This window comes from Phalaenopsis equestris, unplaced genomic scaffold (assembly GCF_001263595.1).
Source record: "Phalaenopsis equestris unplaced genomic scaffold, ASM126359v1 Scaffold000333, whole genome shotgun sequence".
Taxonomy (NCBI): Eukaryota; Viridiplantae; Streptophyta; class Magnoliopsida; order Asparagales; family Orchidaceae; genus Phalaenopsis; species Phalaenopsis equestris.
In genome coordinates, this window is record NW_018164775.1 from 111,898 (window position 1) to 123,328 (window position 11,431).

At 31.6% G+C, this 11,431-nt stretch overlaps 1 protein-coding gene across 1 annotated transcript; it reads left to right on the forward strand.

Annotated features, from left to right (window-relative positions):
• The first annotated feature begins 1,720 nt into the window (after positions 1 to 1,720).
• Positions 1,721 to 11,116, forward strand: LOC110025830 (translation initiation factor eIF-2B subunit beta). The gene is made up of 12 exons (XM_020726497.1): positions 1,721 to 1,951; positions 2,018 to 2,284; positions 2,485 to 2,559; positions 2,659 to 2,813; positions 3,199 to 3,486; positions 3,684 to 3,810; positions 4,223 to 4,330; positions 4,472 to 4,574; positions 4,652 to 4,777; positions 9,822 to 10,015; positions 10,802 to 10,892; positions 11,048 to 11,116. Exons 3-11 carry the CDS (start codon positions 2,507 to 2,509, stop codon positions 10,890 to 10,892), a joined length of 1,245 nt encoding a protein of 414 aa, XP_020582156.1. The 5' UTR covers positions 1,721 to 1,951; positions 2,018 to 2,284; positions 2,485 to 2,506; the 3' UTR covers positions 11,048 to 11,116.
• The last annotated feature ends 315 nt before the right edge of the window (positions 11,117 to 11,431 follow it).

Consider the following 11,431-nt stretch of genomic DNA (forward strand, 5'->3'; position numbering starts at 1 on the left):
ATACAAATGATAGGGAGTAGAGTCCTAGTGAATGGATCTAAATTTAAAAGGGGTTTTACATACCAACAACTTAAAACATAAAATATGATAGTGTAACCACATTTTTCATTAAAACCAACATCATTTACCCATTATTGAAGGATTTGAGTGAAAGTATTTGGTGTTTATATTAATATATTTAAAATTTGAGTGATTAAAATATTATATTCAATATTTTGGATGATAAATATGTAAACACCCTAATTTGAAAATAGAGTTTACAATCTCATCTCAAGTTAAGGGTGTGTTTGCGGCGGTGGTGTGGTGTCACACCGCCATTTTTTATGTTTGGTAAAACTGTGTTTTGTCCGCTTTCTTAAAAAACTGCTGTTAAAAGCTACATTTTCTCACTACACTTAGCTATCTGCGGTAACTGTTAAGTCTTCCTCGAAAAGTTATCTCGAGAAATGCATCATGCTTTGAGATCTGTGTCATGCATCGAGATATGTGTCAGTTGATGAAAATTTGTTGATAGCGTATCAAGTATATAATAAATCTTGTATCATAGAAACTTTGTTATATTGATTTATTTTATTTTAAATATTAAAATACAATTTAATTATTTGATATGTAAATACATAAGAATTGTGTGTTATGTATAATTTTATAAAATTTACATTGGTTAAATATTTAAATTCAATTATTTGTTTTTAATTATCTGGATGTATAGTGTGGTATGTATAATCTTCCTAATTAAATCATGATAAATCTAATCAAATGTTTCATTGAATAATTAATTAGCAAGTTGATAAATTAATGAAATAATAGCATCTATTCGCTCAAATAATAACAAAATTTAATTGATATTAGATATTAAGTTTAGATTGATCCCTTAATTGACACTTATATTTTTAATTTATTAGACTAATGGTTAATCATTTTAAGTAATAAAAACATATATTGAATTAAATTTTAGTTAATTAATAGTAATTATTAAGATTAGTTTAATTATTCAACTAATACATTTTACTTAATTAATATAGATACCATCCCGTCTAAATACAGTCTAATATCAAAAAACCTCGTATACTTCCCTAATTATAGAAACCCTCCGGGGTTGTTTGGTTGTAAGCAGTATTTAGTTTAAATAAGATTTAGTAAATCCTGATAAATTCATATTTATCAAATTCTAATGTGGTTAAATCCTAAAAATTATTTAGCATGCAAGTAAATACTGATAAATTCTGAAACATTATGTGACAGTTTTAGGAAAAAGTATAAAGATATATTGTGATTTATTAAATGTCTAAATATAAATATTAAATTAAAAAAAATATAAATAAATATCTAAAACTTCAAAGTGTATAAAAAGGCATATGAAAATTAGTTATATAAATTAGTAATTTTTTTGAATTAATTACTTACTAAGTAATAATTTAACATTAATCGAGTAGTGATTATATAATTAAAAATTACTTAAATATTTTTTGGAGAAAAAAATTATTTCAAATTTTATCAAAATTTAAGTTTAAAATATTAATTAATTAACTATTAATATATAATATATAAATGTCTTTAATTATAAATAATTTAATAATATATAAATTAATTATTATTAATTTAATAAAGTTAGGTTAAATAAAGATAAATTAAAATCACAAATTTCTCTCTTTTTCCTCCACGGGAAAAATACTACATTAGTATTTCTACATGCAGCACATTGTCGAGTATTGATATAATACTTACCTCTCCGAGTTTCGCCCATGCTGCTCTTCCTATCTCTGTCCAAAACCCTAGCTTATGTCACTTCTCTCCCGGTTTCGCCCAAAACTATCACCTTCGTGAACGAACCTTTGCGATACAGTAGCCATTAGAGCTAGCTGGGAAGAGAACGACCGGATCTCGGTTTACAGAGACTACAGAAACTCCCATCTTTCTTATCCTTCCGCTCCTGCCAGAAACCACTGTGGAAGTAAGCTTGTTCGCGCCATTCTTCCTTTTCGCCCGTCAATGATTTACTAAATTCGCCAATTCACAGGATTTTGGTAAATTTTTGTTTGCCGTCGGTTCGCGAATCGCGATCATTGTTTGGGGCCGCTAATTTTATTTCCTGCTCGCGAGCGATCTCGACTGCACGAGGACTTTTTCGTCTGTCCTCGCCCTAAATCTTCATAGACCATTGTTCTCCTTGGGCTGAGCATTTCACGTTCTTCCGTCACGGTCTCTATCATCGAGCGAGTTCCACCAGCTTCGTAGGGATCAATCTCACACAGATCAGCTCTTGTTCTCCCTCCCAATCTCCACTGTAAGAACTCAGCCTCCACCTGCAACTAAATCACGATTCTTTTCAGGATTCAGCTGTCACAGATTTTATTAAAAATCCGAATACATTGGATTTATTAATAAATCTTCTGAAGGTTCATCCTACTCGTAGACTGAGAACCCTAGAATTTTCTTGGAACAATTCTAATTCGTCTCCTGGTTACTGTTTTGCCCGCTATTTAGCGAGAGTTGCATAACCAGCGCCATGCCAGACGTTCAAACCCTCGTCAATGACTTCGTCCTCAAACTAAAACGGCGGTAAGGGTTCATCTCTCTCTCTCTCTCTCTCTCTCACTCTCTCTCTCTCTCTCTCTCTTCACTTCTTAAGTTTATGTCATTGTCCTGCAATTCCAACAGGAAGATCGAAGGGTCGCAAGAGAGTGCGAGGCAGACTGCTGAGCTGCTGCGAAGTGTGGTATCCCATCAGCGGTTGCCGTACATTAACCAGGCAACCGTGCTATTAGATGCTGTAAGGACCGTTGGAGAGCAGCTGATTGCTGCAAACCCTGTAGGTAGGTTATTTTATGTTTTTAGCCTAACCGTGGGTTCAATATAAGGGAGCTGAAGAAGTGTTTTATCCATGCAAACATAACACCAATTATAAGTTAATGTGGTGTGTTTCTTTTAGAAAATAGTTTTTGCAATTTTATTGTATATGATATTAATTGTTAACATTCAATTAGAAGATATAGTGTAATAGGTTTAAGACAAGAAGTTAAAAGACAAGAAGTTAAAAGCTTCTCTGAAAGTACAGAGTCGAGAAGGTTATATTCACTGAATGACACATTTCATGACTCTGATCTTGTATAAGCTGTAGCTTGGGTGATAAGTGTCTGTTGACAGGGCTGGTACTGCCTTTGAATGTTTTAATGACATTTTAATGAATGTGGATGACAGAGCTCGCTGTTGGCAACATTGTGAGACGTGTACTTCACATTATTAGGGAGGAAGACTTAACATCTACAGCAAATGCAATGGAGGGATTGACCTTGTCTGCTAACAGTGATGATGATGGAAACTTTGACGGTGAAGAACACCCAGTTTTGTCTGCTGCTGCTGTAGCTGCCGCTGCAAGAAGCGCTCTTCGAGCACCCTCGTTGCAGACTCTTCTTGAAGGCATACCTGAGTCTGCTTCAGCTCCTCATCTTTCATCATCCGGAGGCGACTCCGAAGGAAAGAGTAAATGTATATCATTTTTTGTAGAAGCTTGAATCTACTTTTTTCATAGATGATATCATCTGCTTCTGACAATATAATATTTGAATAATTTAGCTATAAAAGCTTAATTTGGCAGAGCTTATTTGAATCTAGTTGATTATGTTATAATTTTATTTAGATAGATTTTTTTTTAAATTTTGCATTGTATTTTTTTGTTTTATCAGCTGAAAGAAGTTCAAGAAGCAAGAAGTTGAAACACGATGTCATTGAGGCCATCAATGAATTGATTCAAGATATTGAAACTTGTCATGAACAAATTTCTGAACAAGCAGTGGGACTCATTCACCAAAAGTAAATTCTCAATGTCATGTCTATGTATTATTTTTAGATTATGCTTTCATTGACTTTGCGTACCTCATCATCCTGAAATCTATCGCCTGTCATCAGGGTTTATCGTTGATTTCCATGTTTTTTGTATTAATCGTTATTTTCCTTGCATTGATTTTTTATGCGAGGTCAGAGATTTAGAATTATATCTATTTCAAGGTTTATGACGTGAGAACAACTTAGTTACATAAGTTTCCTTCCATTTTTAGTTGGTTTAAAAATACAGGATATAGGAATTATATTGGGTTGCTTTAGGTTTGGAACTGATGCACTTTTGATTTTTTTCATAGCTTCTTAAATCTTATCAGGAGGTAATTTGCATTACTTTATTTAGATTTGAGCAATTTTGGCTTATGTATTTTCTTTTGTTTCATAGCGAGGTGATATTAACCTTGGGCCGTTCAAGAACAGTCAAAGAGTTTCTTTTTGCAGCAAATGAGAAGAAAAGATCTTTTCGAGTATTCATTGCAGAGGGTGCACCAAGGTCTGTTTGTTTCTCTTGACGTCATCTTAAAATTTTGGGCTGCAGCTTTGGCTATTCATTCCCTTCTACATGTGTAGTGAGATATTTGTTTGCATAGCTCTTTTTTTTAGCTTGTAATGTGCAGCTTTGGTCTATAATTAGGTATCTGGGACATGTTCTTGCAAAGGAGCTAGTTGCAAAAGGCTTACAAACTACTGTTATCACTGATTCTGCTGTTTTTGCCATGATCTCTAGGGTAAACATGGTAAGCTAATGATTGCTCTGCATTGTCAACGTTGATTTGAATTATTTCAAAGTTCTATCTTGTTTTATGTTTCAAAGGTGATAGTTGGTGCTCATGCAATAATGGCAAATGGTGGTGTGATAGCACCTGTCGGAATAAATATGGTCGCCCTTGCTGCTCAAAGGCATGCTGTCCCTTTTGTGGTGGTTGCTGGAAGTCACAAGGTTCCTTGTCCACTCACTTTACTATTTATGTTTTTATTTCAGATCATCTTGAATGAATTACGTATTATTATTTGCAATTAAATTGTATATTTGTACTATAGTCCTTTATCTTTATTCTGTAGATGAGATTTAATCATTTGGTACTCCAATTATTCTCTGCTTTCTTTGCCCATGCATATTTAGGTTCATTATGTTTTTTATTCTGTGGCATAAATTAGAGATTTGTTTTCCATTTATATAAATCTTGACTGTTTTTCTCCGGGTTTGATTCCTCCAGTCGTGTATGTAAAGCTGGTTAACTTAGTATATAAAGTTTGTTAAGGTGAATATGGTTTCTCATGGAGCGGGTGCTATTAGTAGAATTTTTAGTGTCTATATTATAAATGTGGTTAAGGTCAGTGCTGTTCAAGTTGGATTAGAAGAGAACTTGAAAATATTAATTTTGGGGGAAAATTAATGGACTATTGTAATGTATGTGCCTGATGAAGAGGGTGATTATTAGTGATGGCTTAAATGGAGATGTAGGTTTGGTAGGAGCTATTAGAAGTTTCATGTCCTCTATGGATTAGAATAGTAAATTGTGTTTAGTAAATACTTTTTATTTTGCATTTATTTATATCTTAATGATTGAACTCATACCCTAAGAACTGAGAAAGAGTACTTATTACTATGATTCGTGGAACTTCAAAATCACAAATATTATTTTACTAGTTTTAGTGTAGTCAACTTTTTGTTTATAGTCAAATTATTGGAATGCTCATTTATTGTTCTTCCTACTCAAAATAACCATTTTGGTTTATCCTGCTATATTTAAATAAAATAGAAGTAGCAAATCATTATAATAAAATTTTTATGACGTATTATAGTAATTTGAAAATTTTGATATTCTATTTTAAAGTCATTTAGTTGCACAGGGGCAGAGCCATAAATGTTTTTTATTGGGTTTACTAATTGACAGTTGCAAAAATACTCTTAACCTTTTTCATGTGGGCTTAAGGCTGGCATTGGTGGTTTAGAAAAAACAAATTGTCTGAATTATAGTTTTAAAAAAAAAGATAAAGTTATGCTGATTAAAAAATACGAAAAGATATTTACCTATATAATTTGAGCAGGGCTTTGTTTCACATTCACATTACACTTCATTTGGCGTAAGTCGAGAGGTCAAATAGTAATTTTCATTTGACTGTTTTATAACTTTAATATATATTTATATATTCATTCACGTTTATATATATGTGTGTCTGTGTGTGTGTGTGTGATACTCACCTTTTTGGACCATAGGATTTCACTTGATTTTTATTTACATTCAACGTAGAGGAATGAATATGGCATGGGCCTTCAGTCTCTTTATCACCGGGCTTTGCCTTTTCCCTCCATGCATAAGTACAATAAAAGAAAAGAAAACAAAAAAGGACTTTTATTTTTGGGTAGTAGGAGCCAAATCCTCTGGTGGGCTTCTCCTAACCAACATTTTATAAAATAAATAAATTAACTACACTTAGTACCCCAACAGTGGCTGTGCATGTTGTCCAAGACTCGCAGCCGTGATGATTATAAAATTGTATGCAATTAAGTAATTATCATAAGAATTGGAGGCGACTGAATTGTGTAAGACTTGTTGCCTCAAAGCTCTTAGACCAGCTATAAGATGCCATTTAGCAAAGGTATTTGCGTTCTAAAAATGCATATTAGAAGGCACAAATCCAAGCAATACAAAAGTTGGTGAAGTATACATGCATCAAATAAACAATAAATTGTGTTCATCACAAGACAGTAGGCTTTGGCATTCTTTCTTTTTTTTTTAAAAAAGAAATATAGTTAAAAAGAAACACAAGTTTGACTGTATGGGTATGTAACACAAGTTTGGCTGTTGTGGGCATGGATGTGAGCTATATATATATATATATATATATATATATGTATGTATGTATGTATGTATTTATGTATGTATGTATGAAGAATAGGTGATGTTTTGGACTCGATCTAGGTTCATTTAAAAAATAAGAAAAGCTCTGTTTGTTTGGAGGTGCTATTGCAGTGGAGTACTTGAGATCACATTCAGTTAGCATGCTTTGACCGGATTTTGGAATTTTATTGAGAGTTTTGTGCTACTACTAATTCTATAAACCAACTAGGAATTAGATTCTATAAATAGGTGTTCTGATTTATGTAGTCTAAACAAATTTTAGGGTTTAATAATTATCTTTTTATAACCTCAAACCTGTGGGTGCAATTTAAATATGTAATTCTTTTGGGTGCAATCAATGTAAGTATGGGGAAGTTTTTCTCCATCTAGTGATATAAAGTTTGATTTTTTTACTAGGATAATTTTGTTCATTGTTATTTCTATTGTATGATTTGATCTTTGATAATTAAAAGTTTTTTTTATCGGGTTGAACTTCATAAATCTTGAATGTGCTGAAATTTTAAAAAGTATTACAAACTCAATTGGCTGAATTATTGTACAAATAAAATTAAATATGGGATGACGTTAGTTTTGCTAAAAAGTTAAATTCAATCACAATGAACTAATATTTTGAATATTAGTTCTATTAGGAGATAGGAGAATTAGCTTGATACAAAATTTCTTGATTTTTAACAATGATGCATATGTAAATTATAAATGACAAAATTTTGACATGGATGATGACATAACCAAAAAGTTAAAGATTTAAAAAAAACTTAAAAGAGGACAAAATTTAAAGATGAAGTGTCTGCCTTTGATTGTAAAATTAATCCTAAAATTTTTGTTGCGAGATACAGATAAATTTTTTGAATGATCAATTGTTTGATGAATGAAATGTCTGATTTGCGAAAATAAAATTAACTACTTTGGATAAAATTTGTTGGACAAGTATGGAGTGATAAATAAACATTAGGAAGGGAATCTATTATAACTTGAGTTGAGATGAAAGAACTTGTGAAGGAAAAAAATATGTACTTTTGTCATATCATGATAGATTACTTAATGAATTTAACTTTTTGCTAAAACAAAGCAATAAGACTATGATTGAATATATGAAAACTTGAAGAATTACTATTGCATTATCATATTATTGGAATTCTTAATATACACTCTATGGGGGTGTTTGGTAGCTTCCTTTTAATAGAATTTACAATTGGATTTAATGTAAATCAAGCCAAACGGGAAAGATAGGGTAGCCAAATCCTACGCTCCGCTAAATCCAATTTTCTCTCCATTCCGTCTCTTTATCGATATAAATCCGGATTTACTAAATTCGATTGTTAGGTTGATTTAGCGGATTTAGCTTAGGAAGAAAACATGTCAAACGACTTTATTCCAAACACATCAAATAAATCTCACTGGATTTAACTTTAATTGAACCAGACATTATTTCAAATTTAACAACATCTAAATTTGATAAATTCATATTTATAAGTTTTACTAAATTCTTTTTAACTTAAATCTTGGTTGCAGCCGAACACCCCCAATAAATTTTGATTTGATTTGAGCCCTGACATCAAGAGAGATGATAACTCACACACTCCACTTGAGCATAATTTGAAACTTGATTAGAATTTGAAACATTGTGAAATTTTTTTATTTGAGTTACTATATTTTTATGGGAGTGTGTCATGTTGTTTAAGTAATCAAGTTATGATCGTGATTTTAATGAAAGATTGATGATTCAAAAGATGTTTTAATTCATAATTTTAATGTTATGATTTTATTATGGTCACTTATAAGATTAAATTTGATTGAAAGAAATCAGTAATTTTTTAAATCTATTTCAAACTGGGATAAAATTTTATGTACTTACAATTGATAGTGGGAGTGGTATGGGTATTGTGTTTAAGATTTGCGTAGACCGCATGAATTTGAAACTTGAACTACATATGCTAGCATAGAAGGTTGTTTAGGTAGACTAAATTATTATATCAATATCTCAAGGTTGTATTTTTTTTTATTCAATTGGCTACATATATTGATATAATTTGGTGTTATATGCTACATATGGATATTGGTCATGTTATTTTGTGTGTATTGTGACTGTTGTTGAACATTTGCATGTATTAATGTGTGGTAGTCTTGGTTACAAATGTTTCATTGCACTTATCTCATCTGCATTTCTTCTAATTTATTTCACTGTTTCTCTTAACTCACTGCCAATGTATGTTTTTCAATATCAAATCCTTCGGAAACAAGCATAAACTTCATATGATATTCTCAAGGTTTTGTTGGGAGATGCAACTGAAGTTTTCAATGTTGATCTTTATAGAATATTTCAGCTTAACGCTCAAGCTATATATGAAAAACAAATGATGGATGGAAACTAACTGGAGAACATCACTTTCTAGTCTCTATAAACGTGATGTTTCTTGACATTTTTGTTTGTCCATTCCATGTAAAAAATGTCATTCGTTATTTTCTGTACATACTACAATGTAATGGGGAAGCAATTCCAGTTGATACTTGAAAAACTTTGTACTATTTTATACTACATTGGTCCTAAGAAGCAATATCTTGCTTTTAAAAAATTATCATATGGTTTATCTTTGAAGATTCTGGGAATGTCATTTGACCATAATCTAGTTCATTAATCTTCACCAATTTGGGATCTGTTGGGGTGGATGCCCGCTGGGGTGTCCAGTCTCCAGCTTTATGCTTACTAACGGCTTGTGTTCAACTGGTTTAGCACTCAGTTTTCAACTCGTTTGTTAATAAAAAACCAGAACGTGAGCATAATAGTTGGCTTAGTTCATTAACGATTGAACAAAAATAAAGCTTCACTCTTTTGTCTTCGGCCTTATGAAAAGCTTGTTAAGGTATATATTATAAAATTTTAAATATTTTATATTTTTTGGCAAAACAAATTTTGTAAATTGAATGTAGTTTTTAAGGGGGGCTTAAATAGCTTGATACTTGTTCAGTTCATTTATATATATAGATATAAATTTTTTGCCTTCTTGTGTTTTTAACTTTGTCTAAATATTTTTCTTTCATTTTTGCTTTGACGGCATAAAGACATAATTATATGTATTTTGATGTGGATGCATTTTATTTTCCCAATCTCTTCTGCAGCTATGCCCCTTGTATCCACATAATCCAGAGGTTTTACTAAATGATTTCAAAAGCCCATCCGATTTGTTGGACTTTGGAGAGTTCTCAGATTGTATGGATTTTAGCACTTCTGGAGGTTCTCCACGTCTTCATGTTGTAAATCCTGCTTTTGATTTCATTCCTTCAAAGCTTGTGAGCCTTTTCATCACTGATACGTAAGTTCTCTCTTTTCCTCGATGCCCTTTATTTTTCAATCTTCTGTTTGCTTAAATATGTTTGCAAACTGAGTTGAATTTCTCATGTTTTTTTGTATAATGTCACATAATTGCAATGTAATATGTAGAATAGTAGCATCTTATGTCGTAATGCCTTGATGAGCGCAGTAATATGGCTTTCTTGTTCTTTGTTGCACTAGAATGTCCAAGAGACCTGATTTTGATTATGTATGGCATTCCACGAGTTCTTCATTATCAAGATTTTTTTTACCATATCATGCATGGCATTCCGGATTTTGGACTCCCGCGTCATATGAATTAAGAATACAAGAAATAATTTTAGTGTTAGAATATGAATGATAATTAGTCACATATATAATTCATAGCTTTCTCACAATTTTGACGGGCTTTGGACTTTGCGCTTTTCTTTCTCTAGGATGTTGCAGCTCGCACAAGTACTTTGTTCCCAATTTGCTTTAAGAACTTGTGATTTCTTACAACCATGAACCAGCCTAACAAAATATAATTTGTGCTTAATATCTCTAAACGGCTTGTACATTAATAATAAAACATCTTATTTATATTACATACATGCAATGACAAACAAGATTATGTATGACATAGGTTTCTCGCAATACTGAAAGAGTTCTATAAGTGATGATAAATTCTGTTCTTGCAGCATGATGACATCTGTCTGTTAATGTTGATGATGAGAAACTTTATTATGCATGTATGTGGGCGAATTTTGATTAGTTTCATATGATGACTGTTTGTTCCGTTTTTCAGGGGCGGGCACAGCCCTTCATACATGTACCGGCTAATTGCAGACTACTACTCTGCTGATGATTTTGTTGTGCAGCGACGGCCAACGTCTTAGGTACGAAACTGTTCTGATTTTTTTTTTTTTTTTTTTGGGAGAATAATATTGGTTTTGTTTCAGATATATATGGTCTTGATGTTTTCTAGTGGCTGAATCTTTTATTTTATTTTTTCAATCAAATATCAATTTTGGTGGCACTATGAATATTCAAGTGGTGACCAATGTAGGATAATTTGATATTTGGGCTTTGGGAACCAGTTTTCTGTAATATTCCACTATAATATCTTGAGTTTTTTTTTTTTTTTTTTTTTTTTTTTGGTTTTTTTTTTTTTTTTTTTTTTTATTTTTATAAATAACTTCTATTTGGTAGGTATTGTTTATTTGCTTATATTTGCACCTATATATTGATCTGTGTTTAATTATCATGGTAGATTTTCTTGGAAGGGGTAAATGAGCAGACTGAATTTGTTTGGATATTGTTATGCAGTTATGTTTTTTTTTAGACCGAGTATTATCTTATAAATTTGATCCAAAATAGTGACCCATGCAAAAAAGAATGATATGGAACTAACCTTAATTTAGTCTCTAGGCCATAT

Bases quoted from the DNA above. Each gene is read 5' to 3' on its own strand.
- LOC110025830 (XM_020726497.1), top strand. From the start codon at position 2,507: ATGCCAGACGTTCAAACCCTCGTCAATGACTTCGTCCTCAAACTAAAA. The intron at 4,331-4,471 runs GTCTGTTTGTTT...GTCTATAATTAG, and splicing joins ATTGCAGAGGGTGCACCAAG to GTATCTGGGACATGTTCTTG. The intron at 4,778-9,821 runs GTTCCTTGTCCA...TCTCTTCTGCAG, and splicing joins TGGTTGCTGGAAGTCACAAG to CTATGCCCCTTGTATCCACA.